The 26,823-nt window shown below is 47.0% G+C and overlaps 1 protein-coding gene across 5 annotated transcripts in view; it reads right to left on the bottom strand.

Moving 5' to 3' along the window:
- Positions 1 to 11,279: 11,279 nt before the first annotated feature.
- Positions 11,280 to 26,823, bottom strand: part of CRHR2 (corticotropin releasing hormone receptor 2) — a 191,606-nt gene continuing 176,062 nt past the window's right edge. For all 5 annotated transcript variants that reach the window (XM_083406670.1, XM_083406667.1, XM_083406669.1 and 2 more), the window contains 2 exons: positions 25,333 to 25,374; positions 11,280 to 13,974 (listed from right to left, as the gene is read on the bottom strand). In XM_083406670.1, the coding sequence (XP_083262796.1) occupies positions 13,834 to 13,974; positions 25,333 to 25,374 (183 nt within the window). In that variant the 3' untranslated portion in view covers positions 11,280 to 13,833. The remainder of the gene's footprint in view (positions 13,975 to 25,332; positions 25,375 to 26,823) is intronic.

Consider the following 26,823-nt stretch of genomic DNA (forward strand, 5'->3'; position numbering starts at 1 on the left):
GTCGTGGCGAAGGGGCTTGAATAACTCAGAGAAGATATAAGCTATGCCATGCAGGGCTGCCCAAGACGGACAGGTCACAGTGGAGAGTTTTGACTAAACGTGATCCACCTGGAGGAGGAACCGGCAAGCCACTCCAGTATCCCTGCCAAGAAAACTCCTTGGACAAAAACAACATTGCTTAACCTCTCTGCAAATAAGCAAGCACAAACTCTCGATAAATAGCCGATACCTGCAAACAGACCAAAATGAATGATCAATAAACAGGCTGTTTACAAGCAGCCTTTACTATGCTATTGTTATGTACTGAGTTGAATAGGATCCAAACTGCAGCAGTCTGATTGGTCCTAGAACAATAGGATTCAGAATGCAGCAGTCTGATTGGTCCTAGAACAATGCAGCAGTATGATTGGTTGGCAGGAACCACCCAATCATGCTCCAGATATAAGTGAATCCACAACCTGATTGGCTTACAGTAGAATTCCAGAATTAGCCAATCATGTGCAGCCCATTGTGTAAATAATGTATATAAAGCAGATACCTTGAGGGGACTTTCATTCCTCCTCACCACTATGAGCTGAATAAAGAGCATGAAATCACTTTGCGACTCTGAGTATATTTCAGCTATCGATCAGTAACTGGTTCAAGAAGAGGAAGAGGAAGGTTGGAGTAAACAGATCATTCTCTCAAAGCAGGAAGGAAGGAAGAAGGGATCTCTACCAGGAACGTGGAGTGGGGATCAGTGATACTTAAACCTTGCAGGACTTTGGGAGGGGCAAATTGAGGTCTATTTGCACGTCTGATGAGCTTAATAATAATAATAATAATAATAATAATAATAATAATAATAATAATTTTATTATGTATACCCACTCACCAGTGGCGTAGCTTGGGGGGTGCAGGGGGGGCCGGCCGCACCAGGCGCAACATCTGGGGGGGGGGGCGCTCGCACTCGCAGCTCTCTGCCCCTACCTGGCTCACTCACTCTCTCTCACTGCAGTGCTGGCTGTGCGAATCCGATCCGAGCCGCCGGGTCGCCGCCCACTGTGGAGGGGAGGGGGTGCCAGGCGTGCGGTGGGGTGCGGAGAGAGAGCGAGGGACTATCTGGGGGAGGGACAGTGCAGCGGGGGGGGCGCAAATTACTTGCCTTGCCCCGGGTTAGGGGGTGCAAATTACTTGCCTTGCCCCGGGTGCTGACAACCCACGCTACGCCACTGCCACCCACCTGGGTTGCTCCTGTTCACTGTTGCTGACAGTTAGCGATGCCCTGCTCCAAGACAGCCTATTCCATTTCCCCTAACAAACAGTTTCAATTTCTGCCTCCTCCCTCTTGCTAAGTCAGCATTCAATGGCCACAGAGTGTGCTCAGTCTTCATGCTCACTGTGAAAACCCCTTTTAGCACCACCCATTGGGATAATGCAACGGAGACTTTGCCTCTGCTACCTTTATAGGGCAAAATGACCTTGCTAAGTAGGTTCTTCAGCGATGGGAGAAAGCTTTTACAGTGCTTGGTTATTTACCTGTTACATTTATTCCCAAAATTTATTCCTCGCCCATTTTGGCTTGCAAATGAGATATTTTTAAACGGCTGTTACGAAAGCCCAAGACAATAAAACAGCGCGGGATTAAAATAATTGGGAACAGTTAAGAACACTGGGCCCCCTCCCCTTTTTGTACGCGGGGGTGTCTGCCTGAACCGATCGCGCTGGTGGGTGGGCAGCTCACGCAGCTCCTTGCGATTCAAAATAGGTGCACTGAGTTATTCTGGGCTTTCAAGCGCCGCGTGTGTTTTTAAAGGAATGAGCAGGAAGAACTGGCAATCAGCTCAGTTAGATGTGCTTAATCCTGCACATTTGGGACAGGCAAGATGCAGTTGAAACAGGTACAGAAAACCATGCCCACCCCCCGACCCAGCCTTTCACTGAAGGAATCGAAAGAGCAGTGATGTTCCTAAAGCACAGAATGAACTCAGGCTTGCTAGAGAGGTTAAAAGCAACAAAAAAGGCTTTTATGGGTACGTTCGTAGCAAAAGGAAGAACAAAGAAACAGTGGGGTCACTCAGAGGAGAAGATGGTGAAATGCAAACAGGGGACACAGAAAGGGCTGAACTCCTCAATGCCTTCTTTGCCTCAGTCTTCTCTGATAAAGAAAACAAAGCCCGACCTGAAGAATTTGGAGCAAATGATTCAGCAGAGGAAACACAGCCCAGAATAACTAAGGAGATAGTACAAGAATACTTGGCTAGTCTAGATGTATTCAAGTCTCCAGGGCCAGATGAACTGCATCCAAGAGTATTAAAAGAACTGGCAGATGTGATCTCAGAACCACTGGCAGTCATCTTTGAGAATTCCTGGAGAACAGGCGAAGTCCCGGCAGACTGGAGGAGGGCAAATGTTGTCCCTATTTTCAAAAAGGGGAAAAGAGAGGACCCAAATAATTACTGCCCAGTCAGTCTGACATTAATACCAGGGAAGATTCTGGAGCAGATCATTAAGCAGATTCTATGATTCCTCGTCTACTAGAATTATAGAGCTCTGACTGACCTGAACCATAAGGTAGACATTAAAGTTGCTGGTTCCATGTTGTAGAAAACTTTTCCCACAGAGGTGCAACAGGCATCCTTGCTTTTGACTTTCAGGCATCTCTGAAGACTCCCTCCCTTCTGACAGAGCTTTGCAGCTATTTTATTTTTGATTTGCCAGTCACCTTCACGATTCTCTGTATATTTAGGTTGTTGTTTTTTTAACGATCTTTGATGTTTCCGCAGTGTACGATAGGGTGCTACAGAAATACATCTACAAATAAATGGATAAATGCATAAGTGTGGGGCGGAGGGAAGGGTGGGGACATCTATTGTCCCATGAGGAAGTAGCTTTTACTCTGTAAAGGTCTTCTTTCGTGTGGGGGGGGGGGGGAGCCAGGCAAAAAAGCAAATTGCGTTTGGCAAGCGTGCTCTGCATTACCTCAGGAGTGTGGGCTGTTCTTTAGAAAACTTCACAGTGTTATGTACTGAAGTTCTCACCCTGGGCCAGCAGGGGGATACTGTAGATAGCTTTCACTCAGGTCCACGTCAGTTATTTTAGGCGGGAAACCCTGGGTTGTTGTTGCTACAATGTTGACAGCCGGCTGCCTATAAAAGCAGGCTGGCTGAGCTGTTTGCTGTTCAGTTCTGTTCCAGCTTACAAAATGAAGAGCTGCTTTGGAGAAATTGCTGTGCCGTCTGCTATGTCAACCCACAACTTAACACACAGCGAGGGAGTGAGAGGAGGTTTTTACTGTTTGAGCAACACAAACCCTAATGAGTTTAGGGTTCATATAAACGAAAGGCCTGCCATTATGGTGGATAAGCGGATGTATAGGGAGAGCTTGCTCATTTATTGTGTATTGTGGGCCCATTGCATTTCTCTCCTGAGAAAGCCTTCTAGTCTCCTGCTGTCAAAGTGGGAAGGCAGGCCTTAAGGGGTTGCTAACCTTTTTTTTGGCTTAGTGGGTACATTTGGAATTTTGATGAACTGCCATTGGCAGCAGTCACAAAATGTGTGGGTGTGTGGCATGATAGAAAATGGCTTCCACAGGGTGTGTGGCATGATAGAAAATGGCTTCCACAGGGTGTGTGGCATGATACAATATGGCTTCCACAGGGTGTGTGGCATGATACAAAATGGCTGCCATACGGTCTGTGGCATGATACAATATGGCTTACACAGGGTGTGTGGCATGATACAAAATGGCTGCCACAGGGAGTGTGGCATGATAGAAAATGGCTTCCACAGGGTGTGTGGCATGATACAAAATGGCTTCCATAGGGTCTGTGGCATGATACAATATGGCTTCCACAGGGTGTGTGGCCTGATATAAAATGGCTTCCATAGGGTTTGTGGCATGATACAAAATGGCAGCTGTTGGATGTGTGGCATGATACAAAATGGCGGCGTTTGGGTGTGTGGCATGATACAATATGGCTTGCATAGGGTGTGTGACATGATACAATATGGCTTCCACAGGGTGTGTGGCATGATACAAAATGGCTGCCACAGGGAGTGTGGCATGCTACAAAATGGCTGCCGCTTGTAAAAGAGCAGCAGAAGAAGCCAGAACACAAAACAGTGTGGACATGCCCTCATGCCTCATGCAGTGTGGATTTTTGAGGGAATATTTATTGAGTTTTTCTATGGGTGCCATAGGAAGTGCTTACTGGCAGGCACACCTGCACCCACAGGTGCCACGTTGGTGGCAGGAGAAATTGTCAGCTTCAGAAATGTGTTTTGTTTTTCAGTCTTTGATCAAAGCAGGAGCTCTTTTGTTTTATTCCTTAAGTGATTTCTTTCAGTACCCATTTGCATCTTCAGGATTATTTCCTTCGTAAGATGTATGCTGTTTGTGTTTGTTACTGTGTTTATTTCAAGAAAAAAGGGGGGAAAGTGCAGAAACTCAAGGAGAGGGGAGAGAGTATTTCTGTGGCCTTGTTGCCAGGAGTGGAGGGTGGGGAGGAAAGAAATTCACTCTCCAGATATAATAGCAATACAGTTCCCTGATTGTAAATGTCCAACATCAGAAAACAAATCGCAATGGAACAAGACAGGAAGAGAAGATGCAGCTACTGTGATGGCAAGAGACAAATGGAGGTGGACAGAAAATATAATGGGAACCTGCTGAATGGCACCAGTTTTTTAATGAGATCTAGGGCAGTTGATGTTTTGAGATGGGGTGGAGCAGGAACATGCAGAGATCATGACTGAGAAGAAAGAGAGGTGACTTGCAGGAATGAGTAATTTGAACCCTGGTCTTTTAGGTCCTAGTCAAACAAACTTTAACCACCGACTCTCTTGCCATTCCAGAGACCAGCACTTCGAGAGAAGCTCTCTGGAGTCTCAGACACAGAGGTTTTTCCATCTCGGTCCTTTAAACTGGAAATGCTTGGAGGAACTGAACCAGCTCTTTGCATGCCAAATATGCGCTCTACACCAAGGGGGATAATGGCTCATGGGATGGTTGTTAGCATCAGTCAATCTGCCTTTCAGTGAGGTGGACACCCAAGAAGCTGAATCTTGACTGATATGGGCAGATTAAAAACACACACACTTCTTTATGTTGTGCAGGGCCGTCTTTAACCAGGGGTGCAGAGGGTGTGGTGCACCCAGGCGTCGAATTCTGGGGGGCGCCAAATGTATACCTACTGTATACGTTTCCGAGCACAATTCAAAGTGTTGGTGCTGACCTTTAAAGCCCTAAATGGCCTCAGTCCAGTATAACTGAAGGAGTGTCTCCACCCCCATCGTTCTGCCCAGATACTGAGGTTGAGCTTCTGGTGGTTCCCTCACTGCAAGAAGCGAAGTTACAAGGAACCAGGCAGAGGCCCTTCTCGGTGGTGGCGCCCACCCTGTGGAACGCCCTCCCACCAGATGTCAAAGAGAAGAACAGCTACCAGACTTTTAGAGGACATCTGAAGGCAGCCCTCTTTAGGGAAGCTTTTAATGTTTATCAGACCACTGTATTTTAATACTTTGTTGGAAGCTGCCCAGAGTGGCTGGGAAACACAGCCAGGTGGGCGGGGTATAAATAATAAATTCTTATTCTTATTGATCAGTGGCAGTGAAAAGCAGTTATTTCCGCTGCGAGCAATTTTCCTCCCCCCAAAAAAACAACTTTGACACCCCCCTAAAAATCTGGGAGTGGCTAAACTAAATTTGGGGGCGCTGGGCAGATCTTTGCACCCCGGCGGCGCATAAGCTAAAGACGGCCCTGATGTAAAGGTAAAGGTACCCCTGCCCGTACGGGCCAGTCTTGAACAGACTCTAGGGTTGTGCGCCCATCTCACTCAAGAGGCCGGGGGCCAGCGCTGTCCGGAGACACTTCCGGGTCACGTGGCCAGCGTGACATCGCTGCTCTGGCGAGCCAGAGCCGCACACGGAAACACCGTTTACCTTCCCGCTAGTAAGCGGTCCCTATTTATCTACTTGCACCCGAGAGTGCTTTCGAACTGCTAGGTTGGCAGGCGCTGGGACCGAATGACGGGAGCGCTGCGGGGATTCGAACCGCCGACCTTTTGATCGGCAAGCCCTAGGCACTGAGGCTTTAACCCACAGTGCTACCCGCGTCCCTTTTAGAAGAGGATTGGACAAATTAATCGAGGAGAAAGCTATCAGTGACTATTAGGATGGCTATGCTCTGCTTGCATGGCTGGAGGCAGAAATGCTTTCGAACATCAGTTACTGGAAACCACAGGAGGGGGAAGTTGTTCTTGTGTTCAGTGTTGACATGCACCCAAGGAAACGGGGGCAATTGGCAGGCCTTCAGCCCACTGGCCGGTGTGCCGGTCGAACTCTGGTCCTTGGTGCAGCATAAATCTGCGGCCCAGGCTTCAGAAGACTGAGCACGCTAATCAGCAGAGAAATGCAAACAGAAGTGGCACGAGAGGCCGTGTGAGCATATTTACAAGCAGGTTTATTCGGCGTAGATCAGGACAAAAGGAAACATGTCTGAGCTCCTTCGTGTCCAAAGCAAAACAGAAAGCTATACACAAACAGAAGTTCCTAGCAAGCTGTGCTGGACTGTAAACGGACATGTGACATGCAACAATTCCACATGTCTGTTCCTTAAGGTGGAACGGAATTCTCAACATTCAGTTCCTATCGGAGGGTTTCCCACAGGCCACTGTGGGTTAGCCACAGTGAGAACAGGACTAGATAGGCCATTGTCCTGATCCTGCAGGCTCTTCTTTTCCCTGCTACTGAATGTTTTGTTGAGTAGCTCTTGATGGGTTTCGGAGGAAGCCTAGAGTTTTCTGGGGCAGCCCAGGCTTTCAAAGACCTGATGCCCTTCATACGTTGTTGGCTCTCACCAGCATGCCAATGGTCAAGGGTGATGGGAAGAAGAAGAAGAAGAAGAAGAAGAAGAAGAAGAAGAAGAAGAAGAAGAAGAAGAAGAAGAGGAGGAGGAGGAGGAGGAGGAGGAGGAGTTTGGATTTGATATCCCGCTTTATCACCACCTGAAGGAGTCTCAAAGCGGCTAACATTCTCCTTTCCCTTCCTCCCCACAACAAACACTCTGTGAGGTGAGTGGGGCTGAGAGACTTCAGAGAAGTGTGACTGGCCCAAGGTCACCCAGCAGCTGCATGTGGAGGAGCGGAGACGCGAACCCGGTTCACCGGATTACGAGTCTACCGCTCTTAACCACTACACCACACTGGCTACCAAAATGCTTTCTCTGTGCAGCCTGAGGAGTGAACAACTTTATAGTTAATTGTTGTTGTTTGTCTTCACTTAAACCCCCCTACTGCCCTGCTCACAGAATACTCCTGCATTAGGAATGGTGCAGGCCACCATTAAAAAATGGCTAGTGGCCGTCATGACAAGTATGATCTACTGAGAGTACCTCTGGCTCCACCTAGCAGGGCATGTGACCCTCAGCCAGAAAGAAGAAGAAGAGTTTGAATTTGATATCCTGCTTTATCACTACCCTAAGGAGTCTCAAAGCGGCTAACATTCTCCTTTCCCTTCCTCCCCCACAACAAACACTATGTGAGGTGAGTGGGGCTGAGAGACTTCAAGGAAGTGTGACTGGCCCAAGGTCACTCAGCAGCTGCGTGTGGATGAGCGGGGAATCGAACCCGGTTCACCAGATTATGAGTCCACTGCTCTTAACCACTACACCACACTGGGAGCTGTAGTCCAATGATTTGTGGAGGGCACCAGGGTGAGGGAGACGGGCCTGGTAAGTCTATGTGTTGCTGCAACAAGAGCTGTTTTGGATCCTGTCTGCTATGGGCACCTTGCAGCTTTCTCTCTGAACATTTCCGGAGTGTTTATGATCGGCCAAGCACTCCCAGAACAGTCGTACGCAACTCCCACTCAGCACACACTGGTATAATGCCACCATCCAAGTGTCTCTTTATAACTCTTCAGGGGACTGACTTGATACTTTGCTTTTCAGGATGCAGCTGGCAGCAATTTGGTGACTTGTATGAATGTACCTTATGCAATCTTATGCACCCTGGTAGGTGGGAGGATGATTACGGGCGTCAGAAGAAGTCTTTCATGGTAAATGACAGCTCCTGATCATGTACCGGAATGCTCATTATCACCCTCTCAAAATAAAAACGCAAATATGTGTTGGAAAGACACGTTCAGTGGGCTGGCAGCAAGTAACTTGGAGAAGACCACACACACTTCTGTGTTCCCGTCGGGCAACTCTTCCCCTCACAGCTAGAGATAGGGGGCAAATTCAATTCATTCTCCATTTAACCTGCCCAGTTCACAATTGGTTAATTCAATTCAAGAACCGGAACACAGCCCTGCATTGAGATTTACACCCCTCCAAAGACTGCAAAGCAGCCTGTTTATTAACTTTACTTTTCAGATCCTGTACTGATTTGTCCATATCTTTATGTTTCCTCAATAAATATTTTAATTGTTCCGATAATTCTTAGTTATTTAGCATTTCGTTCAATTTTTGTATCCATTTTTTCAATTTTTAAATCCATTGGATCTAATTTATCATTCAAATTTTTGTCCATTCTGGCTAGAATCTCTTTTATATCCGCATTTGGGTCCGGGTCTATTAAAGATTGTCTCCTCGCTTGTACTCCTAGTGTTGCTGTAATTGCCCCTTGTTTGCTTCTCGTGCTCATCTTAGGCTCACTCATTTTTTCCTATCCAGTTACTTTACCACAACTCTCAATTGTTTTGTTATTTTTTTGAGTTATTGTGGGATCTCCCTGCTGAGGGTTATTCGTTATTTTTCATTCCATCCCTTTTTTTGCTTCTATCCCTTCTTTAATTGTCTTAATTTCCCCCTTCCTACCACTTCCCGTGTTTCACTTGCCTTGCTGTTGTTTTTATTATTTTCCGAATCCCCCAAATTGCAAAAATGCAGATATTAGGCAAGTCTGGAATGCAAACATATTAGGAGAAATTTGCACTAAAACACTGATAAATTTTCATGAGGGTAGATAAACTTATGTGGAAATGTGAAGAAATGAGAAACTGAAAGAAAGGAGCAATGGACTAATCCTGTGCAGTCTTCATACTAATTTCATGAGGGTGATGTGGAAGGAAAATTCAGGATGAAGAGAGAGGAACCTACTTCCGATTCTAGTCCTGCTCACTACCAGTATGTGCCTCCCCACCAACAAACCATCCAGTTCAAGGCCACCCATTGATGTGCCCAAGTATAGAATCATAGAATCATAGAGTTGGAATACACCACAAGGGCCATCGAGTCCAACCCCCTGCCAAGCAGGAAACACCATCAGAGCACTCCTGACATATGGTTGTCAAGCCTCTGCTTAAAGACCTCCAAAGAAGGAGACTCCACCACACTCCTTGGCAGCAAATTCCACTGTCAAACAGCTCTTACTGTCAGGAAGTTCCTCCTAATGTTTAGGTGGAATCTTCTTTCTTGTAGTTTGGATCCATTGCTCCGTGTCCGCTTCTCTGGAGCAGCAGAAAACAACCTTTCTCCCTCCTCTATGTGACATCCTTTTATATATTTGAACATGGCTATCATATCACCCCTTAACCTCCTCTTCTCCAGGCTAAACATGCCCAGCTCCCTTAGCCGTTCCTCATAAGGCATAACTATTTAAATTCTGGTAGGAAATCCAAGCCTATCAAATACTGACACTGACAGTGGTGAGGTCCTCACTGTGATGATACCAATGAGTCTCCATTCCTGCAACACACCAACCAACCAACCAACCAACCAACCAACCAACCAACCAACCACAACAGTCTGACTGCTTTTCCTGTAGTCTGCAGTAAGATGTTCTGCTGTTGTCCCTGCAGGTGGCCCAGAAGCTGGAGCTAAACTGTTGGCAGGAGCAGGAAGGAGAGATCTGGTCTCACTAGTTCTGAAGGTGCCACACACTGGCTGCCAGTAAGGTACCAGGTGTGTGATTCAAGGCCTTGTACTTGGCATATAGAGCCCTGGACAACTTGGTACTTAAAGAACCAGAAGGAGCACCAACCAACCTGGGTCAGGGGTTCCTTTACCTTTACCTGTTGCCTCCGCGGTGTTAAAAGAGCCCAGGTATGGAATCAGCCCTCTTTGGGCATGCTTCCAACATGGCCACTTCCGCCTTAAGGAGGAGGTGGTGTTGCTGGCTCTCACGACCCCCCCCCCCATGTGCGGAGGGGGTGGGTGGCCAGCCCCGCATGACTGGGGGATTCCCAGCTGCATCACTGGCCAGGCTGACCAATCTGGTTGGTCTGCGGGTGTGGCCTACCCGATAAATGCAGGACGCATCCAGGAGATCTCACTCTTTCCGGTTTTCCCACCCTCCCGCCCTTTAAGATTTTCATCTCTTTTGACCTTGCTATGGACTTCGGTTGGTCGCCTTGGATCACATCTATGCTTCCAGGTGCCATAAGAAAGTTGCAGAGATAGTGTAGGATAGTGTGCACCCCGGAAATGATCTCATTCAGCTTCTGCCTTCTGGAAGAAGGTACAGGGTTATAAAGACTAGGACTAGCTGCCTGAGAAACAGTTTCTACCCAAATGCGATTTTGGTTTTAAACCCAGTGTAAGGTAGTCTCTATGGTAGTATATTGTATTTAATTAGGGGGTATCAGAGTTTTCAGGGGGCTAACTAGGCTGGGATAGCTGGGATAGCAGGCTTGTTGGTTTCTGAATATCTGATGTAGATTTTCAATTTCGTTGTTCTGTATGGTACAATGACAATAAAGATTATCGTATCGTTGAGGGGCCTGGTAGGAATTTTCCCACTTGGCAAATTGGCACCAGCCACTTGGTTTTCGCCTACCTCATAGCAAATTGTCACAACTTTTTAAGATTTGGCGGTTAAGCACTGGAATATTTCTGGAGAAGAGAAGAGGGGTAGCGGCATCATCTGCCCCACATATTGAAGGGTATTCCGTTAAAGGATTCTGGGGGGTGTGGCCCTGTCCGAAGCCTGGGGAGGTGAGGATCTAAGGCACGACCCCTATTGGTGACCCCCGGGGGAGTTCCTAGTTGATGTGCATCAGCAGGACACCCCCTACTGGTGGTTAACCCTTTCCGGACTCCCTGCAGACGGGCTGGAGTCAGATATAGTTGGTTAGATCCAATGCCTAAGCCAATACCGCTCCTCATCTGTAACCAATAAAGTTGTGGCCTTTTTTTAGCCCATTAACCTTAAATATTTGAGTCATGTGTCTTTATTCAACCAAGGGGGGACGGGTTGGGATCTTGCCACACAACCCAAATCATGTTCCAGCCAATAAACCAATGCTATTCCCATCTTCTTTCCGGTTAAACAACTGCAAGAACAAAACTCTCCACATCCATAGAAACCCAAAAACAGAAGAAGTGTTTATTATTGAAAATATTTACACCGTATCATCAGTGTGACATAAAAAGCCCCCGAGGATTGTCTACTGCATTCCCCAATGCAGACGAGACACTCTTGATGCAATGCAAGCCTCACAGCTGCACTGTCACCATCATCTTTGTATCGTGCTTCCCTTTAGAAAAAAAACAACAGCTCATTTCTGAGCCTCCCTCAAAAGAAGTTGAGAAATCTTTCGGTCGTCCTCTTTCCAGGGAAAAGCAAAGGCAGCTGAAGGAGCTGGTCAGCACTCTTTCAAAGCTCAGTGGTGAAGGAGAGGTGAACAAAAAGACAATATGAGGGAGAGAGAGAGATAGAGAGAGAGAGAGAGAGAGATACTACAGAGACGGTCCATTTAAAAGCTTCGTCTGCCAGCAGGGCCAGTATGTAGCACGGAAGGCAAATTCTGCTCCCAAGATCTTGAAAACAGTGGAGAAGATCCATGGGCAGTTTCTAACCCTCCATTCCCCACATTTCCACTTTTTTTTTGGGGGGGGGGAGTGTTGTCTTGGGCATTGAAACAGGCTTGTAAATCGCCAAGCTAAGTGAGCTTCACCTCCAGACCTCTAGGAGAGGAAGGTCACAAGGCGGCTAGATCTTTTGTTGCCGTTGCATTCAGGTTACCGGTGCTCCACAAATGACGAAAACAGGGACATGAAAGGCCAATGGAGAAACGTGAATATTCTTGAGGGCTAGCACCTTCTGCGGGCTGTGATTTGCAACCCACACAGGTGGCAAGGGGGTGGAGGAGTAAGGCTACCGAGAAGGATGAGACATTTCCAGATGGGTTATTTCTGCAGGACAGTTGCACAGATGCTGGTAATTGTGTGTGTGTGTGTGTGTGTGTGTGTGTGTGTGTTCTGGCTCCCTGCCTTTTAGGTGGGGCTTCATTTGGGTGGGTGATGCAATATCCCAGCCCTCCATCCGCAGTATTGTGCAGCTCTGGAAATGTGACTTTCCTTCCGGTAGCTTGGCCCTGGTGCTCCTGATGGGTGGAATGTGGCTGTGTCAAAGCTGTAGTGGTTTAGAAGTGGACCTAAGGTGCCATGACTGACCAGTAACACACATATCTTACAGCTTGAAACCACCCAGACTTGTGAGGTCGTGTTTGTGTGCGTCATTTTAAACATCGTTAGAGGTTGAGGGCTGTTCCTAAAACGCAGCATTCTTAAAATAAAATTGGCACAGAGCTTCAAGACTAGGATTTCAAGACTGTTCAATAATAGGGAAAGGACCACCTGGGGCGGATTCCTTAGCTGTGATTCTGGCACGGCGGGCAGTTGGTTTAGATGACCGTTGGGGTCTCTTCCAACTTTAGATTTCTTTGGCTCTAGGCGCAGAGCTCACTGGGAGCAGATAGGCTTTGCCTTTAGGAGGTCCTTGCATCAACCTTTAGGAGGTCCTTGCATCAGGGCTAGGAGAGGCCCCAATCCAAAACCCTGGACAGCCGTGGCCGGTCAGTGTACACAATACTGTCCTAGATGGACCATTGGTCTGCACTGATGCCAGGCAGCTTCCCATGTTCCTAACCACGATTCCTGCAGCCACCTTTGCTGTATAAATAAAATAAATAAGGCGGCAGACCTGTGCACACTCACTCGGGATTTAAAGCTGATTAAACTTGCATAGGATTGGCTTGTTAGTTTTCGAAAGGCAATGGTCTCTCGCATGTGATCCCTTCATTTAGCAGGATCCCCAGCAAACAGAAGTTCAGGGTCTCCCTGAAATGAGGGTAGGTTCCCTGTTACAGTCGGCTTGTATACCTTGGCCCAGTATACCTGAAGGAGCGTCTCCACCCCCATCGTTCTGCCCGGACACTGAGGTCCAACTCTGAGGACCTTCTGGTAGTTCCCTCCCTGCAAGAAGCCAAGTTACAGGGAACCAGGCAGAGGGCCTTCTTGGTAGTGGCGCCCTCCCTGTGGAACGCCCTCCCACCAGATGTCAAAGAGAAAAACAACTACCAGACTTTTAGAAGACATCTGAAAGCAGCCCTGTTTAGGGAAGCTTTTAATGTTTAACAGACTATTGTATTTTAATATTCTGTTGGAAGCTGCCCAGAGTGGCTGGGGAAACCCAGCCAGATGGGCGGGATATAAATAAGAAATTATTATTATTATTATGGTTGCAGTTCTCCTATTTGGGTTTTCAAAGCATAGGGGATTTCTGGAGGGGAGAGTGTGGGAAAGCAATACATGGAGAACACAGTAAGGGCTGTGCCACTCCCTCTGAAGGTTGTGGACTTCCTTTTTAAGCAGAGGTTGGGTGGCCATCTGTCATGGATGCTTTAGCTGCGATTCCTGCATTGCAGGGGGGTTGGACTAGATGACCCTCAGGGTCCCTTCCGAATATATAATTTTATTACTCTAGCACATGGATGAGGAGGAATTGTGACAACCAAGGGGTTAAAAAGAGAAAAAAGAACACAGGGAGAAAGAGTATTTTTCTGGTGTGGGAAGGAGGAGGAAAGAGAACAAAACTCCATAGTCAGCTGGTGGTTGGCTGGGGCTTGTCACACGGCTGCCGTCTGTTTTATACTGTGGAAACTAATCCTTGTCGGAGAGGTTGGGATGGACATGGCTCGAGCCACGCGGACTCGAAGGGAGTGGTGGTCTTGCCAGCGGTGCCATCTCTTCCGGGCTGCAGAACGTACCTAGTGGGTAGGGCAGAGAGAGAAAGAAAGAGGGTGAAAATCAGCAGTGAGTCAACGGTGTGATGCAGCAGCAAGAAAAGCTAATGCAATTCTAGGCTGCATCAACAGGCAAGGGAAGTGGTAAGTCCAATCAGTTCTGCCTTTGTCGGATCCCACCGGGAGCCCTGTGTCCCGTTGCAAGCTGGGACATGTGCAGAGGAGGGCAACCAAGGTGATCAAGGGTCTGGAAACCAAGCCTGATGAGGAATGGTTGAAAGAGCTGGGTATGTTTAGCCCAAGGAAGAGGAGTCTGAGAGCAGATACGATAATCACCTTCAAATATCTCAAGGGCTGTCACACGGAAGAGGGATCAAGCTTGTGTTTTCCTGCTCCGGAGGGTAGTACTAAATATCAGGAAGAACTTTCTGACAGTAAGAGATGTTGGAAAGTTGAATGGGCTCCCTCAGGAGGCAGGAGCGTTGCGTGCAGAGGGCCAGTGTGGCCGTAGCACCAGGCACATGGCCGCGTTGGCCGGCTGGGCTCCCTCCAGCATGGATGGGTAGGCAGGCAGGCCGTGCAGTGTGGCCCTGTGAACTCTCCGTGCCCCACGCCTGCCTGGTGGTGAGAGTCTGGCTGGTGGAATGGGTTGTGTTCACCCTCCACACCCAGCCCCTGGTCCCGCCTGTTTCTTCCCCCCCTGGTGCCATTAAAGGATGTAGTGCCACAGTCAGGAGGCAAAAGATTCTCCTTCCTTGGAGGTTTTCAAGCAGAGATTGGATGTCCATGGATGCTTTTCAAGCAGAGATTGGATGTCATGGATGCTTTAGTTGAGATTCCCGCATTGCAGGGGGCTGGACCAGGTGAATCTGGGGGTCCCGACCAACTGTGCGGTGGGACGCGGGTGGCGCTGTGGGTTAAACCACAGAGCCTAGGACTTGCCGATCAGAAGGTCAGTGGTTCGAATCCCTGCGACGGGGTGAGCTCCCGTTGCTTGGTCTCTGCTCCTGCCAACCTAGCAGTTTGAAAGCACATCAAAGTGCAAGTAGATAAATAGGTACCGCTCTGGCGGGAAGGTAAACGGCATTTCTGTGCCCTGCTCTGGTTCGCCAGAAGTGGTTAATCATGCTGGCCACATGACCTGGAAGCTCCCTCGGCCAATGAAGCGAGATGAGCGCCGCAACCCCAGAGTCGGCCACGACTGGGCCTAATGGTCAGGGGTCCCTTTACCTTTACCAGCTGTTCAATTGTATGAGACTGTGTGCTAGAGGTAATTTCTTTGGGGAGGAGCTAACCTGGAGGCCAACTGAGCAGAGGGACATCCTCTCGTAGCCCCGTCAATCTTGGTTGTGAGACTAGGGAGAGGGAAGAGCTGTGGCTCAGTGGGACAGCATTTGCCTTGCATGCAGGAGGTTCCTAGGTTTGATCCCCAATACTGTCTCTAGGCAGGGCTAGGAAAGACTATGGGGAGTGCTCTGTCCATGTGGACCAAGGCCAGACTACATATCTTGCTGATCCACCTTTTTTTCTTTTGCCTCTGGCATGTCACCCCCAGAAGACTGCATGTGAGCAAACATGGGCCTCAGATGTAAAAAGGTTCCCTGCCCCTTGGCAAAAGCTTTGCTGAGTAGCAATGCCCTCCTGGTCCTACAAATCTAGTGGTTCTGATTTCTGATGGATGCTTTCGTAACCGCATGTCTCCTTCCTGAGCGAGGCCTGAAAAGCTTCTCTTCTGTGCGGGCAGGTGGGTAGCTCATCAGTTAAATCGTGATTCATAACGGGCTATTATGACAAGCAAGCTCCCAGGCTGCTGAATTCGTAATACAAGCCACGCGTACAATGAAGCAGATTGTTGCTTGGTGCTCCTAAGACAATCTCGCTGTTGCAAAACCTGCTGCTTAGAGAGAGATTTTCCAGGCTATCAATGCTGCACGTTCACTCACTCACAGCCCTTTATAGTGTCTTTCTACAGTTGAATGAATAGCTGATTGCAAGTTCAGGTTTCTCAGAGCTGGCATATCGGGACTACAAATGAAATCAACCACCTTGGGTGAGGTGGTACCTTCTCTGCGGAATCGATATTTCCCAAAGATGAGAACCGCATTCCACACTGCCTTATGTACAGTGTCTATTGTCTAGTCCCAAACTTGGGTCTCTAGCTGTTTTTGGACTACAACTCCCATGATCCCTAGCTAGCAGCACCAGCGGTCAGGGATGGTGGGAGTTAGACTGGTTGGTTGCTTGTTGCCCAAATGTCCCCAGGCGACTTGGAACACATTTAGAAACATAAACACATTGCTGTTTAACAGATTCATACAAAACACCTGCAATTTGCACACACAGCATACACAAAACAGCAGCACCCCACCCTCAAATGGCAACAGAAAACTTTGGCAGCACATAAGAACAGGGTTGAGGGACATCGGTGGCGCTGTGGGTTAAACCACAGAGCCTAGGACTTGCTGATCAGAAGGTCGGCGGTTCGAATCCCCACAATGGGGTGAGCTCCCGTTGCTCGGTCCCAGCTCCTGCCAACCTAGCAGTTTGAAAGCACGTCAAAGTGCAAGTAGATAAATAGGTACCGCTCCGACGGGAAGGTAAATGGCGTTTCCGTGCGCTGCTCTGGTTTGCCAGAAGCGGCTTAGTCATGCTGGCCACATGACCCGGAAGCTGTACCCCGGCTCTCTCGGCCAATAAAGCGAGATGAGCGCCGCAACCCCAGTGTTGGCCATGACTGGACCTAACGGTCAGGGGTCCCTTTACCTTTAAGAACAGGGTTAAACAGTCACCACCTCGCTGCTCAAGCCTTAGCTGTGCAACTCCGATTAACATGTTAACAATATCCATGGCAAATGAAACTGATGGACTATATAGAAATGGTGGAAATGACTGGCAGAATCTGAGACCAGGGAGAAGAGTCGATGGAAGAAGATTGGAAAAAATTTAAAGTATATTTACAGAAATATTGCAAAATTAATGAATGTTAGAAGTATATTGGAATGAAGTTATATGGTTTTAGCAGAAGGGTTATTAAGAATTATATGAATATTAAGTGTTAATGTGTTAAATTGGAAAATTGAAAGTTAAATTATGTTAAGATAAATTATAGAACAAAAATTGAAGAAGAGGGAAAGGATTTGTTGAACTGGATAATTTGAACTAGAATACAAAAAAGGGAGGTGCGAGGAAGTCGAAGAAATAAGCTAATGAAAGATTTGGATATAGAAATTTGGATGTGTGTTTTTGTTCTTTTTTTTCTTATGTTGTATTGCTGTATTGTTTTTTCCCCCTTTTATTGTCGATGTATTGTTTGTTGAATTCATGTATTGTTTCCCCCCCACATTGTTTTTCTATTTATAACTATAAAATATCTAATAAACATTTTTATTAAAAAAACCCAACATGTTAACAATATCCAGTCCTCCAGCAGAATAGAAATAAGCATAAAATCCAGCTTCTAAAAATCCCTACACACACACACACACACACACACACACACGACTGGATTGCTGTATTTCTATTTGAGTGCAAGTGGCTTGGGATACTTTTAGCTGAGAAGAAGCTGGCATAGTCATTTGCCAACCAAAATAAATGACCATTATTATTTTATCTTTTGCAACGGACTGGAAACTGTGATGACACCTCTGAGACGAGAGTTCTAAGCTTCAAAACCTCTTGGATTTGATCAGATATAGAGCCTGAATCTTCCGTGACCTGAAATGACCTGCAGGCCATGTTTAGCACCTGCTAAAAAGAGCCTGTGGTTTGCTTTTCAGAGCTCCTTCCTGAGAGAGAGGAGAGAGAGAGGCAAAGTGGGTGTGAAGTCACAATGGAGAGAAGAAGAAACTGCTTCTTCATCCTGATATTCCTCTCCATTATCTCTCTCATCTAGTCTAATCTTCCCTGGCAGCTTGAAGGCAGAGGGGCAAGGATGGTTAGCAGCCAAGGCAGAGAGATAACCTTAAACAACAGAAAAGGACAGAAAGCCCATTTCTGTGTGGTTTCCAGCTGGTAGGGGAGATTAGGTAGAGGACAAGGAATGAATGGATGTGCTTTGGGCCCTGCCGAGCTGTTGGTTACAACTAAGGCTCAGTAATGATGGGATGGCAGGTATTGCTGAACGATTTCCCCCTTCTAGTGTTCTGAATCACCAAGGGATTTGCCCCCCTGCTTCCTCAAGAGAAAATATATCAATTATGGGCACCACATAGATACTTATCTATAAACACCACTGTTATAAATAAAAAAGCCAGCTTGCTTCAAATGGATCGGAGGAGAAATGGCAGGATTCCTTTTTCTCCACAGCTGGAATGTGGCTGTCGCTCTTAATTCACGCTAGGAGGAAACAATTGAATCTGCTGGTGAAACGTCAGAAGTAGTTGATTTGCAATATTGTTTTTCCAGTCAGATGAATACGATGTATTCCCTCGGCATGGAAAATAACTGCCCCATTTCCCAGATGCGATGGGAGCAGATAAATCTACCCTCCAGCTGTCTGTCTAGGTCGGCCTTCAACAGGTGAGTGCCCTGTAGATGTTTCCGTTGCCATCTCCCATCAGTTCAGTTTTGCTGGTTGGTGCTGGTGGGATTTGCAGCACAAAACATCTGGAAGGCACTGCCTTTGCAAAGGCAATTGTATAATCTCTCTAATTAGTAAAGAAAGGGCTTTTACTTATTTTAAAGTTTGCTCTGCCTTTCGATTAGACGCTTACAAGGCAGCTTACAAAAAGAGAGAGTTAGAAGCAGCGGAGACTAAAGGCAGCTTACGTAACAAAGCAAAAACGAACCCTCTTCCCACAAGCACATAAAATGTTAATCAGCCCAAAACCTGGTTATAGAGAAACGTTTTCGCCTGGCGAAAGGGGAGGGAAACTTTAAAAAGCATACATGCTGTGCTTAAAAAGGCACAGGAATATAGGAAGCTTGCTGGAGTATGGCAAATATATTGGAGTGGTGTGCCAAAATAAACAGTCCGGCGAAAGCATGTCAAAGTGCAAGTAGATCAATAGGTACCACTCCGGCGGGAAGGTAAACGGTGTTTCCGTGCGCTGCTCTGGTTCGCCAGAAGTGGCTTAGTCCTGCTGGCCACATGACCTGGAAGCTGTATGCCAGCTTCCTCAGCCAGTAAAGCAAGATGAGCGCCGCAACCCCAGAGTTGGCCACGACTGGGCCTGATGGTCAGGGGTCCCTTTATCTTTACCTTTTTAAGGCTGCCTGGTGGGCACTGGTGAGAGAAAGCAAGAGGACGCCCAATGCGTTGTGATGAGAGACTTCACTTAGAATGCATTTTGAGCCTCTTGGTCAGAGGCGGCCAATATGGAGCCTGCCAGATGTTGGATTTAAACGCCTATCAGACGCCGACAGCGTGGCCGGTGAACAGGGATGAGGGGTGTTGTGGTCCAGGAGCATCTGTAGGGCACCATGTTAGTTTGCCCCTGCATTACTGATATGGGAAAAGGAAGTTAAAACTGGTGGCGACAGGACCGCCTCCTGTTCCAGGCTGAAGTCTGCAGGGTTTGCTTTTGAAGAGTCCAGGGTATGGGACCTGAATGTTCAGGACCACGGCCAGCTCATTCTGGGGCTGGGAGCTCCATGCAAGCAAGCCTAAATACAGTGGTACCCCGGGTTAAGAACTTACCGTATTTTTTGCTCTATAAGACTCACTTTTTCCCTCCTAAAAAGTTAGGGGAAATGTGTGTGCGTCTTATGGAGCGAATGCAGGCTGCACAGCTATCCCAGAAGCCAGAACAGCAAGAGGGATTGCTGCTTTCACTGTGCAGCGATCCCTTTTGCTGTTCTGGCTTCTGAGATTCAGAATATATTTTTTCTTGTTTTCCTCCTCCAAAAACTAGGTGCGTCTTGTGGTCGGGTGTGTCTTATAGAGCGAAAAATACGGTAATTCGTTCTGGAGGTCCATTCTTAACCTGAAACTGTTCTTGACCTGAAGCACCACTTTAGCTAATGGGGCCTCCCGCTGCTGCCATGCGATTTCTGTTCTCATCCTGAAGCAAAGTTCTTAACCCGAGGTACTATTTCTGGGTTAGTGGAGTCTGTAACCTGAAGTGTATGTAACCTGAAGCGTCTATAACCAGAGGTACCACTGTACTGATGGAAGGGTGTTCGAAGCTCTATTTCCTCAGAGGGAAGCTATTTTGGCTTAGAAAGACCTTTCCAAAATAGTAAAACGTCTTCGAGATCCCAGGCCACAGAGAGGTTAGGCTGGCCTCAACCAGAGTCAGGGCTTTTTTGGCTGTGGCCCCGACTTGGTGGAATGCTCTGTCACAAGAGACTAGGGCCCTGCGGGACTTGAAATCTTTCCGCAGGGCCTGCAAGACAGAGCTGTTCTGCCAGGCCTTTGGCCAGGGCGCAACCTGACCCCCTCTCTCCTTCTGTAATCCGCATAGAACTCTAGCCCAACGGTTGCCATTAATTTGACTCTGAATTGATTTTAGAATGAATTGATTATAGAATGTATTTCAATTAATTGATTGTGATTTTATGTAAACTGTGTTATTTTTACTGTTGTTAGCCGCTCTGAGCCTGGCTTCGGCTGGGGAGGGTGGGATATAAATAAATAAAAATTATTATTATTATTATTATTATTATTATTATTAAAGTTATAGGTCATCCGGCTGACGCCAAACAGGAGTCCACAAACCTTATGACTATTTCTGCTGTACAACAACACAGACACACTCCTTCTCCTAACAACTCTTTGCAGTGTGTCAATAATAATGGTAAGGATAATATTCTGAATATCCTCATCAGCGTACATCGTTGTTGTTTTTTACCTCAAGGGCACAGAAGAAAGATCTGTGTCCTAAGGAAATTAAGAAGAAGAGTTTGGATTTGATATCCCGCCTTTCACTCCCTTTAAGGAGTCTCAAAGCGGCTAACATTCTCCTTTCCCTTCCTCCCCCACAACAAACACTCTGAGGTGAGTGGGGCTGAGAGACTTCAGAGAAGTGTGACTGGCCCAAGGTCACCCAGCAGCTGCAGGTGGAGGAGCAGGGAAGCGAACCCAGTTCACCAGATTATGAGTCTACCGCTCTTAACCACTACACCACACTGGCTCCCAAATTAAACCTAAAGTTTGCAAGGCAAAGGGTGAAAACCAGCAAATGTCCCCATTTCACAGATAGGGAGCTGAGGCCCAGAGCTATATGGGCCACAGCACCAAGGGACTGTCTGCATCACTGCATGGGGAAGTTGAACTCAGGTCTCCTTGCCTCCAGCCCACTGCTTCAAACTACATCTCATCTTGACTATATCTCATCTTGCATTTAGCATGGTGGTTTCTTATTTTTCACTGGAAAAAACTTACATGAGGGATTCCAGCTCCGATACCTGAAAATAATAATAATAATAATTTATACCCCGCCCTCCCCAGCCAAGACCAGGCTCAGGGCGGCTAACACCAGGTATAAAAACAATTGATTAAAATACAACTTAAAAACAAAACTAAAACACAACATTAAAATGCAGCCTCATTTCAGTAGAAACTCAAATCAAAAACTTTTTGGGGATGAAAACATCAACTCTTCACCAAGGCCAGCTATCCAGACTGGTTCTACGTGGGCCAGAAAAAAGCCAGGGGAGTCCCTAAATACGAGTTCCATCACAGAAGGAGAAAGGAAAAAGGAAAAGAAAGATGCAAGCAATTTTCTCCCTCAGCCTGTTCTCTCTCTCTCCTCCCCAGCCTCTGGCAAACTTTTTGAAGTGCGCCTGGGGAATGGAAAAGAAGTGCAATTTGCCTGTGATGGCACTGACAGCGAAAGTGCAGCAGAGATTCTGGGAATGGCATAAAACTATATTGGGAGAAGGCAGGTGGCGTTGCAAAGCACCCTGGAGAGCCCTGCAGAAGGCAGAGCGATGGATCACAGATGCTGAGGAGGAGGGCGACTTCACAAAGCAAAGGTCCTTTGGATGCAAAGGTTAAACCTCTGTCCCACGGGGCTTTCACATCCACTGCTGGCCTCTCCCCCTTCCCTATCCCCACGTAACTGTGCCCTGGCAGCAATTGCCATGAAGAAGGGGTGGTTTGCATCAGAAAGGACGGAAGGGGAAGGGAAGGCTTAAACCAAACACTCGCCTCTTTCCCCCCAAGCTCCCCACCAGCTGCTGTGATTTCATTATATGTCAAAAATTCATCCTACTGCTCTACAGCACAACAGCATTTTGTTGTAAAAGCCACTTCCGACCTCGGGAGGAGGTGGTGTTGCGGGCTTCCCACCCTCCCACCCTATAAGGTTTTCGTTCTCTGACCTTGCTATGGACCTTGGTTGGTCGCCATTGAGGGGCCTGGTAGGATTTTTTGCACTTAGCAAATTGGTACCAGCCACTTGGTTTTCGCCTACCTCGTAGCAAATCGTCACAACTTTCTGGGTATTGGCGGTTAGGCATTGGTATTGTTCTGTAGATGGAAGAGGGGAGGTAGCGCCATCACCTGCCTCACATATTGAAGGGTAATCCGATAAAGGATTCTGGGGGGCGTGGCCCTGTCCAAAGCCTGGGGAGGTTAGGGCCTAAGGCACGCCCCCGAGTGGTGACCCCGGGGGAGTTCCTAGTTGATGTGCATCAGCAGGACTCCAGTCGGATATAGTCGGTTAGGACTAATGCCTAAGCCAGTACCGCTCATCACCTGTAACCAATGAAGTTGTGGCCCTTTTTAGCCCATTACCCTTAATAATTGTGTCATGTGTCATTATTTCCACCTGGGGGGTGGGAACTTGCCACGCAACTCATGCCAGCTAGTCAAAAGGCCCTGGAGCATGGCTGATGAGAGGTGAGCCCTCATGAGTGTGTGTTTGTGCGTGTGCATGACAACAGGCCCCCTGCTGGGACATGGGCCTTTGGCATCTGGCCGAGTATGCCAACCCCTGCTGCCGAACCCTGACAAAATAGCATCATCTTGTTTTATCCCATCTTCTCTCTCTCTCTCCCCTGTGTCTGGAGTGACTCACATAAGCGTGTCATTGATGGACTTGACAATGCGAAGAAGAAGATGATTTTGGATTTGATATCCCGCCTTTCACTCCCTTTAAGGAGTCTCAAAGCGGCTAACATTCTCCTTTCCCTTCCTCCCCCACAACAAACACTCTGTGAGGTGAGTGGGGCTGAGAGACTTCGGAGAAGTGTGACTGGCCCAAGGTCACCCAGCAGCTGCATGTGGAGGAGCGGAGACGCGAACCCGGTTCCCCAGATTACGAGACTACCGCTCTTAACCACTACACCACACTGGCTCTCAAGAGGAAGCGGCAGCCTGGTAAACTGGAGAAAGCCGCCAAATGTGTTGGGTTGACATAGGGAGGACTTGCCTTCCTATTTGTGTGTTTCAAGAAGCCTTAGAATAATTGCAAGAGGTGCACGGAAAAGGCCTTTCTACTTTGCACAGGGCGGCAGGTGGAGAGCAGGGAATCACGCCGGCAGAAGGGGAAGCAAATGACTCCCGAAATTATCGCAATCAGATGCTGTTATACCTGGCTAATGGGATGGAATGGGTCAACTCAGAAAAGGCAGAACAGAAATAGAAGAACGGTGCTGTTGCTAATGGCTCTGAAAAGTCCTCCGTGCAGGGAGAGGAGAGAAAACTATTAGGGTGGTGCTCTGCTTGAGTGGAGGGGATGAGCGCTCAATGCATGGCTCCAGGAAGGAAGATGGGAAACTTCTCCCCAGAGTGCAAAGGGATTAAACGGCCTGCAGTGAGGAAATGGGAGCAAGATGTGTGGGCATGTCTGTGTAGAAGCCAGCTTTAAATCTCTTTTTAAAGCAAATGGTTCTTGCAATGTTCTTGCTTAGCAAATGTAAAAACAGTGGAAGATGTTGTTGCATTGTCAGCCAGAGAGTCGGGGAGCTGTTTTCCCGGAGAGTGCACCACCACCAGAAGATCATATAGGAAGTTGCCTTTGTTGTTGTTTAGTCGTTTAGTCGTGTCCGGCTCTTCATGACCCCATGGACCAGAGCACGCCAGGCACTCCTGTCTTCCATTGCCTCCCACAGTTTGGTCAAACTCATGCTGGTAGCTTCGAGAACACTGTCCAACCATCTCGTCCTCTGACGTCCCCTTCTCCTTGTGCCCTCCATCTTTCCCAACATCAGGGTCTTTTCTAGGGAGTCTTCTCTTCTCATGAGGTGGCCAAAGTATTGGAGCCTCAGCTTCAGGTTCTGTCCTTCCAGTGAGCACTCAGGGCTGATTTCCTTAAGAATGGATAGATTTGATCTTCTTGCAGTCCATGGGACTCTCAAGAGTCTCCTCCAGCACCATAATTCAAAAGCATCAATTCTTCAGCGATCAGCCTTCTTTATGGTCCAGCTTTCACTTCACTACTGGGAAAACCATGGCTTTAACTATACGGACCTTTGTTGGCAAGGTGATGTCTCTGCTTTTTAAGATGCTGTCTAGGTTTGTCATTGCTTTTCTCCCAAGAAGCAGGCGTCTTTTAATTTTGGGCCAATAACCCGCCCAATCGCCGCTGCCAATCTCCTGCTTTCTACTGCCATTAATCACACGTCTCTCCTCTGCATTCACTATCAAAGACAATGCCCAATTTTTGCCTATTATTTTTAGCAAAAAGCATTGTCTTATGCACTGAAAAATATGGTATGCAGTGGACACTCGGGTTGCGAACATGATCTGCGCGGGATGCACGTTCGCAACCCGCGTCTGCGCACACACGGGTTGCGATTCGGCACTTCTGCACATGTGCAAAGCATGATTTAGTGCTTCTGCACATGCATGACCACCAAAACCGAGAAGTAACCCGTTCCGGTACTTCTGGGTTTCAGCGGTCCGCAACCCGAAAAAACGCAACCTGAAGCGGCTGTAACCTGAAGTATGACTGTATTTCAAAGCAAAGGTTTGGAGTGTAGATATGGATTCAGAATGTTTTGCCAGATTTTTTTTTTCTTTTTTTTGGGGGGGGGGGAGAAGTTAAGATTGTGCATATCAAGGGGCTGTGAGGATAACAACCATAATCGGATGTATGTTGCAGATCCTCCTAGCATGCTGAAAATCCTGAATTGACCCAGCCCAGCAAGCTATGAAGCAACTGACTTGCCTGGTGTCTCAATCTCTCCTATGTAGATTGGAAATAATTTCATAGAATTGCAGAGTGGGAAGGGACCATGAGGTCATCTGGTCCAACCCCCTGCAACATAGAAATCTTTTGCTCAACCTGGGGCTCAAACCCACAACTCTGAGATGAAGAGTCTCACGGTTTACGACTGAGGCTTCCCTCATTGAGTGGCTGGGAAGATAAACATAACCAAGACCGGACGTTCCTTTTTCTATTAGGAAGCATAATTTCTCCATTTTGCTAAAAAAAACAACAACCACCAACTTTTTATTGATGGACGGTGCAAACAGAGAATAATGAAACTTACCTCTCCATTTAAGAAGCAGTAAAACACAGACACAAAAAAGCCCTAGAAGAAACAGAAAGGAGGTTATTTTTCTCCCGTTGCAAAAGAGGATAGGAAGATGCATGAAAAAAGGCTGGAATTTTTGGGGGTGAACATCACAAAGTCCTCCCTTTTTTTACTTCTGATGTCCCTCAGCCAATATTCCTCTGCCAACAACTTGATTCTCGAGCCGTCGCTTTATTGAGATACATCTCAAAGTAATGCTGCCTTATCTCAGCAGAGCGATCCTTAATATTGTCTAGATTAGGGGTGCCTAACCTGGAGACCCCCAGATGCTGTTGAACTAAACTCCATTCCTTTGTTCAATTAAAAAAAACCAAACGTATCCCATCTCCAGCTAGTTTCTAGGTGGCTATGAGAGAGCAATAAAAACAGAGTAAAACAGAATAGAACAAACACTTGATCACAGGTCCTGTTGCCTTGAGGTCTACAGGTCAGCCCTGCCTGGTCTAGATCTATGGCTGGCTGTTCAAAAACTGGTTTGCGGGACAAATCTCTTTAACCAGATATTACATCTTGGAAATCAAGAATATATCACAGATGGTTGCTACATAAAGCTCAACTCCACTTCTATAAGTGCTATGTGAGGTTGCCTTAAGGTGACTCCATGGTCTGATCTACCTTGGCATGGTCTACCCTGACCATAGCTGTCAACTGTTCCCTTTTTTAAAGGGAAATTCCCTTATTCCAAATAGGATTCCCCACAAGAAAAGGGAAAAGTTGACAGCTATGACCCTGACCAGTAGCGATTATCCAGGATAAGGAGCAGGGATCTTTCTTATAATCTCTTACGGGATCATACATAACTGGAGATGCTAGGATCTGAAGCTGTGGCCTTCTGTGTGCAGATCAGGTGCCCTGAATTATGTTTTTTTCCTAACTTTGTGGCCATTTCCTTGCAACTGGAAAGGTGCAAAACCTCTCAGGGAACGTTTGTTCGTTGTATTTAAATGGTTTTGGATTGCCTTGACATTCCCCAGGAGCTTCTGCTGCAGTGGGTATCCCAAATCTGCTTACATTTCCCATTCTGGGCAAAATAGAATTCACTTTAATTTTTTCCCCATTTTTTCATTCTTAAGTTCAGTTCCCCACATTTGTTGTTGTTATCACCACTATTATTATTATTATTATTATTATTATTATTATTACTTGCCAAGTAAGTGGTTTACATGTATAAAACCAATTCTTAAAAAACCCACACAATTAAAATACACAATATAACAGTTTCATCAATAAATTAAAATAAACATTCACAACTAAAAGAGATGCAACACATCACTTTGTGTGGTTTTTTTTAAAAGTCCTCTTGCAAACCTATCAGCATTTTAGAAGAAGAAGATTTTGGATTTGATATCCCACCTTTCACTCCCTTTAAGGAGTCTCAAAGCGGCTAACATTCTCCTTTCCCTTCCTCCCCCACAACAAACACTCTGTGAGGTGAGTGGGGCTGAG

The sequence above is a fragment of the Podarcis tiliguerta genome (assembly GCF_965153285.1).
Source record: "Podarcis tiliguerta genome assembly, chromosome: 12".
NCBI classification, from domain to species: Eukaryota; Metazoa; Chordata; class Lepidosauria; order Squamata; family Lacertidae; genus Podarcis; species Podarcis tiliguerta.